Source organism: Daktulosphaira vitifoliae, unplaced genomic scaffold (assembly GCF_025091365.1).
Source record: "Daktulosphaira vitifoliae isolate Bord-2020 unplaced genomic scaffold, ASM2509136v1 Scaffold_5, whole genome shotgun sequence".
Taxonomy (NCBI): Eukaryota; Metazoa; Arthropoda; class Insecta; order Hemiptera; family Phylloxeridae; genus Daktulosphaira; species Daktulosphaira vitifoliae.
In genome coordinates this window covers 22,941,151-22,957,421 of record NW_026099576.1, presented here as the reverse complement: position 1 = coordinate 22,957,421, position 16,271 = coordinate 22,941,151, and the positions used below count along the sequence as shown (strand labels likewise).

The window sequence follows — 16,271 nt, the reverse complement described above, 5'->3', positions numbered from 1 at the left end:
GTTTACGACAATTTCTCGTAAAAAAATTTTATCGATCCATACAATTTTCAAAAAGTTATGGAAATATAAATTTAAAAATGTAAAATATCGAGAATTTTAACACAAAAATAGCATTTTTTTTAATGTGGTAGCTATTTTTACTGTGAAGACAAAATAAAGCCCGATTTTTTTTTTCCGTAATTAAATATAATACATTAATTTTAATTTAAGATATATATATAACAGTGTCAGTATTTCCGTAATTCTTTAAAAAGTTAATTTTTTGTGAAAAAGTTATAATTTTGAATCCTCTTCTGTGGGTGGGTAAAGGGTAAGATTTATAAAAAAAATATATCAAATAATAGGTAAAACCTCATGTATCTATAGTAAAAAATTATATTGATTTGATTATTTTATAAAAAGTTATGGCAGTTTAAAATAAAAAAATTGAAAATGAGCGACATTTAAACTTGTAATTTTTTTGGAGATTTCCCATGTTTACGGAAACGAGGGAAATTTTTAAAATTTTTGAGGGTACTTTCTTTTAAAATTAAAATTTGATATCAAATTCAAACATAAGGAATGAATATAAAAATTTTTGTTTTTTTGTATTGTGTTACAACAAATATTCATTAATGATTAAAGGACAATTATTATTGTAGCACAATTATTTTTGAAAATATTACGGATCATTTAGTATTATATATTATTGGTTTATCAGTTGGCATAATCGTTTATGTAAACCTTCCACATAGTATTTTAGATCCGTGTACCAGAATGGATCTCTATAATTTAATATTATATTTGATCAGTTAAGAATAATTATTGAGTCATCGAAATGTTTTTCGAGCTTTGGTATTTAAAATTAATCGATTTCCTCATGACCAGGACTTGAAATTTCAAAAATCGAAAAATTGTTAAACGTTTTACGTTAATATTTAAAATCGCTAATTGTTATTTAAAATGATTTTTATGATAACATTACATCAATAAATTTTCTTATAAATTTGAAAAATAAAAATTTTTAATATTTAAAAACAAAAAAATATAATTTATTAGCGTTTAAAATTGTAATTTAGACGTGCGTCATAAATGTTTTTTAATACATTTATTTGATTTACTAAGTTGTGACTATCATGAAAATTATATGTATTTGCTAATGTGTTTACTGAAACTAATAGCCTAATGTTATACGCTTAGTTATCTATGATAATTATTTTATATATATTTTTAAGACAACTATTATTTCAAGTAAACTTTTCACATACGTGTAGAATATTTTTCCTCTCATTTATTTATAGAATTTTGTATACCATAATATCGAGTAGTTAAAAAATTGTTTATTATAATTTATAAAAAAAAACTCTAATATTAGAAAATTTGTGATTCAAAAGAAGGAATTTAAAATGTCATTCGATAAAAATAGAATTAAATATAAACAGGTGCGTATTGAGTAGTATTCTATCACAATATTGTTCGCTATTCGTTGGTAAATATAAAAAAAAAATTTTATTTCGTTTATTTAAACTATTATGCGTCATTTTCAGTTTTGTTTTTTTTATTTTGATGTTTTTTTTTTATTAAATTAATCTTATATTCCTTATAATACAACATAATTTGAACTGAATGAAATATAAAAACAAAATTGTCGTAGTGCATGTACTATCTATAATTTTTATTTTTTAAAACATGCTTTATAAAATAATAACTCTTTTTGTAGTTTTCACATTTGAATTTTTTTTAGAAAATGTTTTTGCCGCGACGATTTTTATTAGTCCAGTAAATCATATATTTATACATATATATTTTTTTAATAATAATTAACTGTCATATTTAATTAATCTATTTTGACGAATTATATTTTGTTTTATGGTTTATTTTTACAAAGATAATAAAATAGCTGGAATTGTTTTTCTAATTTAATTAATCATTTTATTTTATTTTTATAAATTCATAACTTTTCTTGTCTTTTAAACTGTTTATGACAAATTTATATATTAGTCATAAAATATATATCTTTATTATTTAGGAAGATGTAACAATAAAAAATGAATCATTTTCTCGATGGACTTTTGTAAGTTACAACTTTTATTAGATTCAGTTTAATTTAAGTACCTAAATTAGGCTTTCTTTTGATTAAACTTAAGATTAATATTATTAATACTCAATTGTTATTTTACAGAGTAATAATGCGAATATAAAGAAGGCTCAAAGTTGTACAAGAGAAGAAGTAAATCATTATTTTATTTTACTAATTAATTTTGTTTCAAACTCATATTGATTAATGATTCTATAACTATTTTAGTACAAATAGTATAATATTTTTATTATAACGTATAATTTTCATTACAGATTTCTGTAAAATGTGGTATTTTAGAATTGGTAAGAAATAAATTTAAGAATATAACTTGAAATTAAAATTAATAATAAAAAAATTTACAGAGGATAAAAACAGATTTAGAATAAAGCTCAGTCTTTAACAGTTCTCCATTATTTGTTATATTTTACGTTTTGCCCTGTAAAAAAAAAACTAGACTTTATTAAAAAATAAAATAAACATTTAAAACTTTATTACATTATTTATGATGCATCAAAAACTAGTTAGTATTCCAATAACGAGTGTCTATAATCAATAATAATTTTATGATTTATAGAAGGGATTTGTGCAAAATTCGACCAAAGGCACTTGTATGTGACCGGTTTGATTAAGTGCACACATCGTCTCTTTCACGACGGATATCCGTCTCATCTTAATTACTATATTCTCACACTTCTCGCTCTTTTAATTGACAGCTGATCAATGAATTTATCGTTCTAAATATTTTCTTGTAACCGCCATTAGTCGCTGTAATTTTAAATTTTTGATTAGAAGTCGCCCTACCGTTGGGTTTGCTCTATGGCGGTCTTATTGTTTTATGATAAATCGTTAAATTTATGTACACTCGCCAATCGTGTCAGTTTTTCTTTCATCTCACAGAGTACACGATGACACACGTTAATTTTGTCTCATCATTATGAACAATATTCTGATAAGATTTATTCTAAAATTATATTAATTTTATTGGAAACTGATGTTATTTTAGTATGTAAGTCACTGTAATCTGACCTGGGAGTGATTGAAAATAACAACTTTTCCATGAAAAGATAACTGATACAATTTAACATTTGAAAATGTTATATATTTAACTACTTACAGATCGAAAAATAAATACTACTCAACATCATAACGGAAAATTATTTCAATTGTATTATTTTATGAGAAATCTAGTGGTCAATTATAAATCAATTACACTGTTGCGTACACAGTCATATGGTGTCTTTGATATGACCTCTTATCAATATATGACTGGCCACTGTAAAGATAACTGGACGAGTTTTACGCGACTCGTTAAAACGAGTCATTATTTCATTAGCAATCAAACGAGTATCGTTGATACTGAACGGTATATTATCGTTCCTTGTTTTTTATTTTGCTATTGTGTTCTTTTGAATCATCGCAAAGGTGTAATCGCTCATAGTTTCGCACACGCCAAAATACGCCACCGTTTGGACGAGTTAACTTCATTTCGACGCTGTGAAACGAATTCTGTACCACGTCTTGTATAATTTACAATCTAGTCCCAATCAAGGTCGCTGTCATCCGTTGACATATAGGTCACATTAATTGTATGTTTTATTTGTAATTTGTGAAGGTATATATTAAGTATATATGTGTATATATGTCTAAGTTATACTAACGTTAATTTAAGATTATTTTATGTTTTATGTAATATGTTTTGCCTAGAAATAATAATATAACTAAAACATCTTTCGGCATTTCCTATATATATATACTCAGGACACGCAAGAAGTGTTCTCCTTTTAAATTTCAGTTAAAGGAACACTCAAACACCCACTACATTAAATCATTGTAAAATAGGAACTTTTAATTGAACAAATTCTTATTTTACAATATTTTCTAAATGACAAGTTTACCAGATAGTTTTCAATATTAATAATTATAATTTTTGTAATCTTATTAGTAAAGTATTTCTGGTAAAAATTACATAAATGAGTTTTACATTATTTTTTTATTTATTTAAGATAATTGAACCTACAGCAATTTATGCAGAAATTTATTTGAACTATGTGAGTAACTGTTTTGTCTGATCGCTTTTAAAACTCTCCATTTATTTAATTAAAAAATAAAAATATTACTTTAAAATTTTCATTTCAGGATAATATTACTAATTCAAATTCAATACAACTAAATATTGTACGTAACTTTTGGTAAAAATATCGACTATTTTATTATTAATTAAATAAGCATCAAATAAACTTTGTAGACATAAGAAACTATACTATAACTATTAAAATTTAAATGAATTTATTTTAATTTCATAAAATATTTTTGTACTGTTCCGATCTTTTATAAAATGAATTTGAAACTCGCAGTTTCTATTTAAATTTCATTCAATCACATTTTTCAATTAAAAAATAATAATATTTTTATGTTTAAAACAAAATTATATTTCTAATGTAAATTTCAATTTCATTTGTACAAAAGTTGCAATTTTAAACTTATTCCCATTTTCTCGAACATTACAGAATTTAATTATTTATTAAAAATTCTTAGTTGTCCTACATAAATTAAATTTTTTTTTTTTATACCATTAAAACTAATATATTTTTTTCAAGAATTTTCGGGAAAAAGACATCGTTGTGACAAAAAAAAAAGAATTGAATTACTTTTCATACGATGGTATGTACATTTAATGCTGAATTAAAACGTATCATATTTGTAATACGCTAATTAGTTTAACAGTAGCATGGCTAGGTATGTCTCAAAAAAGAACGGTGACTTAAAACAAGTTATTTTTCTACATATATGAATATAGAAAAATTCACATTATCTTAAAAGTCCTTAAAAATATTGTAACAGGATTTGTCAAAACATTCTGTGTAAATATAATACGTTATTCCTTATCTAATTAATTCCCGTCAAAATAATAAAAATATTGAGAATATATACCGAGTGATGACTTAACTATGCCCCGCGAAATATTTTCGAAAATGTTAAAGCTAATCATTATTTTTATTTTAACATTAATGATTCTTTTTTGAGTTGCTTAATACGAAGAATTTATTTTCTGTTACCATCCCTTATACCCTAAACTAGTATCAACTTTTGATTTTCAAATAGCAATCCTATTATCAGATTCATTCAGTTGAAATTTTTTTTTTTAGTATTATTAGATTTTTAACTAGCTACAGGTGTTAACAAAAGTTTAACAAAAATTAGAAAAAAAGAGTAATAATTTTTAAAAAACGGCATCATTATCATAAAGTGTATCGTTTCATATGCAGAGTATTTATAAAGTAAGGAGACCGGTCAATTGTTCTCATTGTTTGTAACAATTGACCTGTTTCCTTGTTCACTGAACACTCTGTATACGACAAACTGTACACCCTATTACGATATTATGTGCTTATCAAATAACGACCTATAAAGATGAAGTATTTTTAAAAATAAGTATACTTTTTTTCTGATTTCTTCTAAAGTTTGAACAACTGTAACTAGCTGATTTCAAATAATATAAAAAAGTTTTTTTTAACAGAAAAATATTTTTTCAATTAATAAAATCTGACGACATAAATAAACGATGTCAATTGAGAATCAAATTTTAGACGTAGTTTAGGATATAAGTGATGGTATTAGNAATTTTACAAAAATTTTACAAAAATTAGAAAAAAAGAGTAATAATTTTTAAAAAACGGCATTATTATCATAAAGTGTATCGTTTCATATGCAGAGTATTTATAAAGTAAGGAGACCGGTCAATTGTTCTCATTGTTTGTAACAATTGACCTGTTTCCTTGTTCACTGAACACTCTGTATACGACAAACTGTACACCCTATTACGATATTATGTGCTTATCAAATAACGACCTATAAAGATGAAGTATTTTTAAAAATAAGTATACTTTTTTTCTGATTTCTTCTAAAGTTTGAACAACTGTAACTAGCTGATTTCAAATAATATAAAAAAGTTTTTTTTAACAGAAAAATATTTTTTCAATTAATAAAATCTGACGACATAAATAAACGATGTCAATTGAGAATCAAATTTTAGACGTAGTTTAGGATATAAGTGATGGTATTAGAAAATTATTTTTTCGAGTAAAGAGCTCGACAAAAAAATATATTATTGTAAAAAAATAAAATTAACTGTAATATTTTCTAAGATATCTCTGTACACCCCAATCAGAAATTAACAACAGTCACAGTATTGCACCAATTCTGGAAATTCTAACTCAGTAACGGCTACCAGTTCTGGACTAATATTGGAATATGTCTGGGACGATATCGTTCTACCGTATTGACAGATCAGCACTGGAAATTTTGCATAACTAGTGTTACGCTAGTGCTCAACCAGCAATGGAAATTGAGTACTGAATAACAATACAGATCAGTATTCGGACAAAACGGAAGCTTAACTACGCTAATACGGAGAGAAAATGATCGGTTCGTCCGTTGTCAATACTAGTGCTTGACAAAAATATCTGCTTGGGTAGATTTGTTGTTGTTAGTAAAGTTGTTGGGTGGAGAGTGACAGTTGTTTACACTGTGTCATTCCACCATTCACAGTGGTCGCGTGTGACCAATTCGATCGTGTCTGCAAGTCGTCCCTTCTACGACGGACATCCGTCTCGCCATAATTATTATGTCCTCATACGTCTTAATTATTGAACATCAATTTCATATTAAATATAATTACTAAAATAAGAATTTTTTCATGTATTATACTTGTTAGGGCGCGGGCAGATAACAATAATACGCTTACGCGACACCTTTCCCCTTTATTTTTTTTTTTTATAGTGGACTGTAATTGTTTGAATATGTAGAGAGAGAAGAAAATTAATATAAATAATGAGTCTGTTTTAATTATTGAACAGTATAATAATTGTAAGTCTTAAATAAACAATAATAATAATAATAGAAACAAATAAACTTATATAGCGATGTCTTACCTAATTATATTTTTTATTCTATGCTTAACTATTTGATTGTACAGTAACAATTATTGATCTTGATGGCTTGCAAAAAATTATGCAAAAATTGCCTTGACGGCTTGTAAAAGATTATACAAAAATTGCCTTGACGGCTTGTAAAAGGTTATACAAAAGTTGCCTAGGCGGCTTAAACACAATTATAAACAATTAGCCTGGACGGCTTATAAAAATTTACACAATTTGCCTAGACGGCTTGAACAAATTATAAACTAACACAAAAAAAAATAATTGAATAGAATCAAGAGAAATTGAAAAAGGCAGAGTGAATACATTAATTTTTTAATTTTTATCAACCACTATAACAACAGAACAAAAAATTTTAACCTCAAAGATAGGAGGGCGTGAGCATGGCTGCCCACAGGTCCCACCGTTGCACATAGAGCGCAGCATTATCTGTCCGCGCCCTAACAATACTTATAAATTATAAAACTTGCAATAAGGATATAATAAAAGAAATAGGTGTTAATGTTGTTTTTAAAAAACATCCAAAAATGTTTTCTAAAAATTAACACAGTCTACAAATTTGTATCAAACCGTTTTCATGGCGGTGATTTTAATCAATGTGAGATATCATCAATTTTGTCCCAACTATGGCAGTTCCCTACTATGCTGGTTTTTTAATTTTCTACATAATTTATCCTTTGAATTATAAAGTAATATTTAGATATATCCTTTATGTATTATTAGTATGTAAATAATTTAATATTGCAAACATCTATAAAATAATGAATTATTTTATTTATAGAAGAAGGAATTCATAATTTGGAGTCACACATGAGGAGATTACACCATAAAATAATATTTAATATAGTTAGAATTTTTGTAAGTCATTCAAACATATTTACGATATTAGAATGTATCTAAAATATCTTCCTATTCAATNAAAACATCCAAAAATTTTTTCTAAAAATTAACACAGTCTACAAATTTGTATCAAACCGTTTTCATGGCGGTGATTTTAATCAATGAGAGATATCATCAATTTTGTCCCAACTATGGCAGTTCCCTACTGTGCTGGTTTTTTAATTTTCTACATAATTTATCCTTTGAATTATAAAGTAATATTTATATATATCCTTTATGTATTATTAGTATGTAAATAATTTAATATTGCAAACATCTATAAAATAATGAATTATTTTATTTATAGAAGAAGGAATTCATAATTTGGAGTCACACATGAGGAGATTACACCATAAAATAATATTTAATATAGTTAGAATTTTTGTAAGTCATTCAAACATATTTACGATATTAGAATGTATCTAAAATATCTTCCTATTCAATATTTCTATATATTGAGTCTACCAACTAAGTAGGTATCCCTTTTGCTAGAGATAACGACTGTATCATGACTGGTTTTTAAATTTAATATATTAATCCTTCTTCTAGTTACAGTAAACAAATATTGCAATTTAATACAAATCGTGATTGATTTTATAATACTTCTTTTTTTTTAAGGCAAATTATTCTTTAATTCATGTATAAAGTTTGCTGCCGTCATTGTTTTATGATACACCACCTTACAGTGTCCCATCATTTTTAGACATTTACAATATTTTTGAACCTGCAAATACTTTGCATTAATTTTTTTTTTTAATAATTTTTGCAATTTAAATTACATTAAACAAATATTTTTATTATTTCTCTCTAATAAGAAAAAATAATTATTATTTTTTATTCCTTTATTTTTTTTATTTTAAAATAGCTAGTTTTTAACTCGTACTGGTGTATGTTCACCTACACTACATACCAACTCTATATATTAAAATGCATGCAACTCAATAAGTGTTTATACTGAAGTTGTTAAGATCTAGTCAAATTTGTTATCAGAAAAGAGCCACAAAATGGTTCTTTTGAAATTTAGAAAGATTAAACATTTTTATTTTTATCATTAATTATGTAAATATTAAACATGTTTAAAACATAGTCCAAAATTGTAAAAATATTTTTTTATAATCTAACGTAAATATTCGGTGGTTCAATAGTTATTAAAGAACATGTAGGGCATCTTTCATATGTTTTTAATTTATGATAATAATTAAATTACAAATTGATGTAAATTTGAATTCTATTGTTAACAGAACAGCAATCCTGAAAGTAATTATCATTCATTAAATTCTACGATTTATGACAAAAAATTAAAAACTCAACTAGAAAATGTCCAAAATTCGTCTTTATGGGATTATGTCAAAGAGGATCTTGTTAAAATGAAGAATTATAATAACCAACTTGTCTTTACAACACTGAAAGATATCATCAATAACTCAACAATACTTAAAATAACTGTTGAAGAAATTCTTCATGAGACAATAACAATAACGATTAATCGAACTATAAGATATGTGCTTTTACTAGCCGTATATACTTATAAGATACTAGAAATTGATGAGTTTTTTAAATCAGATCCATTTTGGAACGAATTAATAGAATATTTTACAAANTGATGGGTTTTTTAAATCAGATCCATTTTGGAACGAATTAATAGAATATTTTACGAAATTGAATGTAGCAAAAATAAAATTGACTAAGCACAGTTCAACAACAAGACTCATAGAACAATTAAAAACTGAGCAAAGTTTTGGCATAGAAGTCCACATTTTAAAATATTTGATAGAGGTATGCACACTTACTTTATATCCGTCAGATAAAATTATTGAACATAATTTTGAAAAGGCAAAAATTTCCAAGTCCGAAAAATCGAATACACACATATTAGAAGAACAAGTACTGAATTATTTATTAAAAGAATTTTACGAGGAGTACAATTTTAATCTTATACCAGATACAATAGATGAATTAAAAAAAAAATTAAAGATAATTTTCAGGTTAATTGACGCAGAATATACAAATATTCTTGAAATAGACTTTTAATCATGTCATTGTATAGGCTATATAAATCCTAGTTTATATTTATCTTCTAAAAATGTTTACAATAATTTATTTAGATTTACTTTTTTCATTATTAAAAAAAAAAATATTAATATTTAGACACGATAAACTGTATATGATAACTAAATGTTGTATTTTCATGATTTTTTTGAAATAAAAAATAATTTTAAATCTTCAATTTGTAATATTATATTCAGGGATTCGGAACGGAGCAAATTTTGTTCCGTTCCAATATTTGTTCCGGAACGTCACTATTAGTAAAAATCGTTCAGGCCATTTGGTCCGGAACGGAACTCTTCCTAAAAATCGTTCGGGCCATTTGCTCCGGAACGGAACTATTAGTAAAAATCTTTCAGGCTATTTGCTCCGGAACGGAATGCTAGCTACAAATTGTTTCGCAAAAATGCTTTGGAATGTTTCTATTTATTTTCACCCCTCTGATATTTATTAATCACATTTAAATTATTATTATATTTTTTTAAATTAATCTACTATTAAATTTTTATCTTTTATATAGAGGCGAGCCTCATATGGATTCAGATCTTTGTACTTAAGAGACTTAACTGGAGAGCGTTATATTCAGCCTATTCAATTATTTTAATGTATTGCATTGCTATAACTAGATTTATTTTAGCAGTCGCTTTTCTGAATTTATAAAAACAATATTATTATTGACGAGTGATGGAACTTAAATTTTAATTTAACCGTGTCATTTTTACCATAGAGTTACTCTATGATTTTTACACGTAAATAACAATACAAATACAATAAAAATATCTACTAATCAGAAATTTGCAGGAAGTTGATTTTTTTGGAACATTAGAAAGTAAACTTGTCACGATTAAGAGTTGACAGCATACATTCTATTCGAGGGCATCTAGACGAATTATCCGTCCTTTTAGTAGCTGATTTTTTAATAAACAATAAAAATAATTTAAATTTAAATAATTAATTCCCCAACAATTTCAATTATATCCAATGTTTCAACTTACCAGAACAAATTTTACTAATAGTTCCGTTCCGGAGCAAATAGTCGGAACGAATTTTACTAATAGTTCCGTTCCGGAACAAATGGTCCGAACGGAACGAAATTTCACGTTCCGGAACAATATTTTTGTTCCGTTCCGAATCCCTGGTTGTATTATCACTTGTAATATTAAAATATTATATTTTGTTATCTTTTTTACATGTAGTCATATATTATGAATTCACAAGATCACCAAAACAGGGTTCCCTTATTTAAAACTTAAAATAATCAATAAACTAGACAATTAAATCTGATTATCGTACAGATTCAAAGTAACGCCTATGTGTGGGTTCTCAATTAGGTCCAGCCAATCACATTTAACTAATAATTAAGATCTACAGTTTCTAAGAACACACTAGGGATCGCTACACGACCCTCGACTACTATAAAAACCCATTTTTTCCTATTAAAATCAGTTCTTTCGGCGATTTTAAAATACACAAAATCTGCGACACTCTACTCAAGATTCTTACTTTCTGGGACCTAGTTTTTTTTAAATTTATTTGGTTTTAGAATATTTTTCTTTAAAACTAAATGACACTTAGAGATTTTAAAGTGAATTTTGTTTTGGTGAATCTTTTAATTTAATTTAATTTGTTCATTAAATAATAATGTTTTATTTTATCGTGGAAATAAATGTCAATTGATATGTTAAACCTCAAACAAAAAAAAAAAAAATATATTTTTATATATAATAAACCCGAATAAACTNACATGTTAAACCTCAAACAAAAAAAAATAAAAATATTTTTATATATAATAAACCCGAATAAACTCTAATTTTCTCAGTTAATGGTAAATATTTACTATATGACTAAGTGTGTTGCAACTCTATACTTATTGGGTAGCTAATCTTTTGTGGTTTAATGTCTTTGTTCTGATACGATCACATTTGCATGTGCCCATATCTCTGTCTCCCATAACATCTTTGTACCGTTTAATAGACATATATATATAATTAACACAGTGACATACAGCAATACTAACAGGAGGGCGGACTGCACACATAAACACTTTTTGCAATTCACGGCCAATGTGCCATAATAAGATATCCCTATCGACAGTTGACCTTTTACCATCTTCGCGATCACTATTTGTCTAATAATTAACTTAACTTGCTACTCCGTATATTATAGTGTGTGTGTGTGTCGCCGTCAGCTCCCTGTTGGATTATAACATCTCTAGGTGTCCAGCAGGTTGTATTATCCATTTAATATTTCAATTGTTTAATAAATATTTATTTATATCGTTGTTAACCTAAAGTGTTATATATATATATTGTAGTGCGACCCTTGGTAGTTCCTCTAAGGGAATATAAATTAAATAGGAAACTTCAGTACCTAAGGTAGATATAGCCTAGCCAGCTATCCCCCGTTGGTCCCTTAGAATACTGTCGACGGGCATTTAGGCTAAACCCCTAAATAGCGACGTAACAGTACATAAACAGTAAAATATAAAATAACAAAAAAAAACAATTTTTGAACATTTTATTTTTTAACTCATTGATATAATTATTATTTTATATAATAGGAAATAATTTATTTTTAAATTATTTTTAATATTATTTAATTAATTTAGAACAAAAAAAAATACCTCTTACATTTATTGATTATTATAAAAAAAATAGTTTTGAAAAATTCCATTCAAATGAGTAATTAAAGTATTAGTTTCAGTAAAGTAACCTTCAGTATATATCGCTAAAAAATCGTACTTAGTTTCTTCTACATAAGGTCTCTTTAAAAAAAAATCATCGAGATATTTCGAAGTATTATTTTCGTTTGCATATCTACAATGTGTTTTCATATAATTATTTGCTTTTTTGATTAATATAGATAATACATCATCAAGGTATTTCTGTATGCCAACCTTTTCTATTGGACCTGCACGAAATGGTATCTTTGTGAATGATTTCGAGATTTGTTGAAAGTTATTTCGTTTAGAACTAAGTAGTCTAACGTCGTTAACTCCTTTTTCTATAGAAACTACCAATTCTACCAAATTTTTAATAAAATTGTTAAGTGATTTTATTAACTTTTCATCTTAATGTCTCTTAGATTCTACCATTAGGTAAAATATATAAGAAGTAATAACGGATATTCTTTCAGAATACTTACAGTAAACAATATCTGGCAAATTATGTTGAAATTGTACAAGGAACTTATGAGCTTCAGATGTCTCATCTTCAACATTATGGGCGTTTAAAAAATTAATTGCCTCTTGTATTAAGGAATCATAGGACATAAAATTCTCTCCATCAAATTTAATACTGACTCCATGAAGTAGTACACTTGCCCGAGAGTAAACAAAATTGAGAAGAATATTTTGCATGGTAACACATGAAACTTTATGAGTATAATATAAAAGGTTTAACATCAAATAAAGGCACCATGTAGTTTCAATCATCATTTTTAAAAATTTTTTATTAGAATTATATAATATACAATAGAAAAATGTAGTCAAAAGATGTTTAAATGTTCATATTTAAGTAATTAAAGAATAGCCCCATTATTTGTATATTTAAAAGTAAAATGTCTACTTATTTAAACAAAAGTTTTATAATGACTTATACCTTAATTCTTAGCAGTTATATTTTTAAATAATTGTCTTAAATAAACTTTTTCAAGTTGGTATACATAAAAATATTTGAAAATAGTTTCCGAGAAAAAATCATAATTTAATCTATACATCGTTCAATATCAGAATACTTATAAAATCGTCTTAAATTAATTTTAAAATGGTAGCCCATTATGGTCGTTAAGCAGTATATGCAAATCTGTACATATTATTGTGTTTAAATTTTACTTTACTAATATCTACACATATTAATAAAAAACCTAGCACAGTGGGGACGTTGCATAGTTGGGTCCAGTTTAGATTTAATCTAACAGTGATTAAAATTACTATCATAAGAAACGCTTCGATGCAAATCTGTAGATAGTGTTTGATTCTAAGAAATNATGCAAATCTATAGATAGTGTTTAATTCTAAGAAATTGATGGATAATTACAGAAGCAACATCAACTTCAATTCTTTAATTATACCCAGATTATTAATTCTTTTAATTATATATTATACAATTTTTAAAATTAATTGTTTTCAAATTATTATTGATTTTGATTTTAATGTTAAAAGTAATCATTTTGAACCAACTTCTTTTTGTCCTTTAAAGTGAAAGTTTTAATAATAAAAAAATGACTTTGTTACCATAACTTATAGTTCAACTTGCAAGTTTGAAATTGACAATATTAAATAGAAAAAATGAAATTTTTAAGATTAATATCAGATTAGTGATTAAGATTAATGCATTTAGAAAATTTTATAATTACTATTTACAGTACATTTATCAGAAAAGTTCGATTTTGTTTACATTTTTATTGTAATAGATCACTTAAATAAAAATCATCGTAATCATTTCTAATTAACTTTTGGTGTTTAAAAAGATTCTACAATGGAAATATTCAGAACTTAATTAATTTTAATGATAAAATTTGATTATAATTGTAAAAAGCCATCAATAAATTCAGGTAAAACTAAAAATCATTTTTTTTTTAAATTTATGATTTATATAGCAACATATTATAAAAATATGGAATATTATAGACTGGTAGTAACACACACAAATAGATTTAAAGAATTACTAAATATACAAAGTAAAATTATTTACTTTTGTAGTTGAATACTTTTATCATATCAAATCTAATTCGACAATTGTTCCGTCATGATTTTGTGTTGAGGGCCAAGGCACGCACCACCGGTCTCGGTGGCGCTGTTGTCAACACCGACAACATCCTGCGTGTCCGTTATGGACCAGTTGCGTTTGCACCACCATCGGCGCGGGCTGATGTAAGTGTGTTTTTTATTGATTTTTGTTTTGTTACTTGTTTTTGGTCAGTAACGGATGTAACAAAATCATAGACACTAACGGCCAACCAATGTTTTACAATTCATGGAACATATTGATTGCAAGGCAAGACGAATACAGGTCGGTTCTTTTACAATTTTAATGTATAAAAAAAAATATATATATACTATTGTTTGCTGTTTTTAACTACTTATTATATTTGGTTAAGTAATTGAGATAAAACTTAGATTAAGTATTAATTTGTCTTGTAGTATATGTTTTTTCTGTAAAAGAGACAGTATTTGTTTATATTGTAATGTAAAATTATAAAAAAACTAATATAAAGTCCAAAATATTGAGTTTTATTGTATTTCCTTTCTTTTTATATTAGAATTAAAATCCAACAGTTTTTAAAGATTGTAGTTTCATAACAACAATAAATACTTTAAGAATATTAGAAATTAATGATTTTAATTGTTTGTATGGAAAAATCTGGTTTAGCTACTTATTTTTGAATAAGGAAAATTTTTTCGATTTTTAAGAGTAATAACTTAAACTAAATGCGAATTGTAATCATTTGACGTATCGTTGAAAAATGTAGGTGTAATGAGGTTTGGCAAAATAAATCGTAGCCACAAAAAGAACCACATAGTAAAATAATATTAACATGAATATAAATTTCTTCTCATGAGGGTAGAGACGATAGTGATAAGATTCTTTATATTTATTGAAGTTATTGAATCTAAATGAGATAAATATCAAATGATTTGAAAATTTTATTCTAACTCAGAATAAATTCAAAATATTAAAAGCCACAGGCGGATTTGAACCTCGTACCCTAAGCGTGAAAGAAACAGTTGTTACCCATTCGACAACTGTTCGCTGTTTTTGTCGCATGATAAAATTGGCTATTTAAGCTAACTCAAATTTAAAAATTACTTTTTCGACTTTATGAACTTTATTCTATGTCAATTAAATTATATAATATTCATGAAAGTCAGTGTATTCCCCTAATAGGATATTTTAAAATAAAATAAAGTACAAAACCCAGAATTTTAATAAAAAAAATAGCATTTGTTTGAATACGGTAGCCATTTGCGCATAGAAGATAGGTCGTCAAGACAAATTTTTTTAAAATTCTATAGTACATGACATAAGCTTTAATTTGATATATATTTAAAGGATACAGTATTTCCAGAACATTTTAAAAAATTAAGTTGAAAAAGTTAGTTTTTGTATAAAAGTTGCTATTTTAAATCCCTATTGTGATCAGAATAAGTGTTAGATTTTCAAAAAACAAAAAACGAAAGAAAATTACCTAAAGTTTCAATAAAAAAAAATATTATTTTGATTTGTTAATATTTGAAAAAAATATGGCAGTTTTAAGAAAAAAAAGTGAAAAAATGACAAAATTTACCGATTTTTAAATTTGTAATTTTTTTGGATATTTCACCTATTTGCGGGGAACGAGGGAAAATT

The 16,271-nt window shown here is 25.7% G+C and overlaps 1 protein-coding gene and 1 long non-coding RNA gene across 3 annotated transcripts; one reads left to right on the top strand and one right to left on the bottom strand.

Annotated features, from left to right (window-relative positions):
* Positions 1-1,579: 1,579 nt before the first annotated feature.
* Positions 1,580-11,589, top strand: LOC126906601 (uncharacterized). Of its 2 annotated transcripts, none has more exons than XM_050687262.1 (9): positions 1,580-1,758; positions 2,009-2,053; positions 2,162-2,209; positions 2,332-2,361; positions 4,063-4,107; positions 4,196-4,234; positions 4,657-4,720; positions 8,183-8,259; positions 9,117-11,589. In XM_050687262.1, exons 1-9 carry the CDS (start codon positions 1,669-1,671, stop codon positions 9,477-9,479), a joined length of 801 nt encoding a protein of 266 aa, XP_050543219.1. In that variant the 5' UTR covers positions 1,580-1,668; the 3' UTR covers positions 9,480-11,589. The 2 variants fall into 2 exon arrangements, with proteins under 2 accessions (XP_050543219.1, XP_050543218.1); XM_050687261.1 differs by lacking the exon at positions 8,183-8,259 and adding an exon at positions 7,778-7,854.
* On the bottom strand, positions 2,251-7,436 carry LOC126906610 (uncharacterized). Its single transcript, XR_007704287.1, has 3 exons — positions 6,991-7,436; positions 2,555-2,824; positions 2,251-2,495 (listed from the first exon to the last, which is right to left on the bottom strand). It is a non-coding gene; the product is annotated as an uncharacterized LOC126906610 (long non-coding RNA).
* Positions 11,590-16,271: the final 4,682 nt, after the last annotated feature.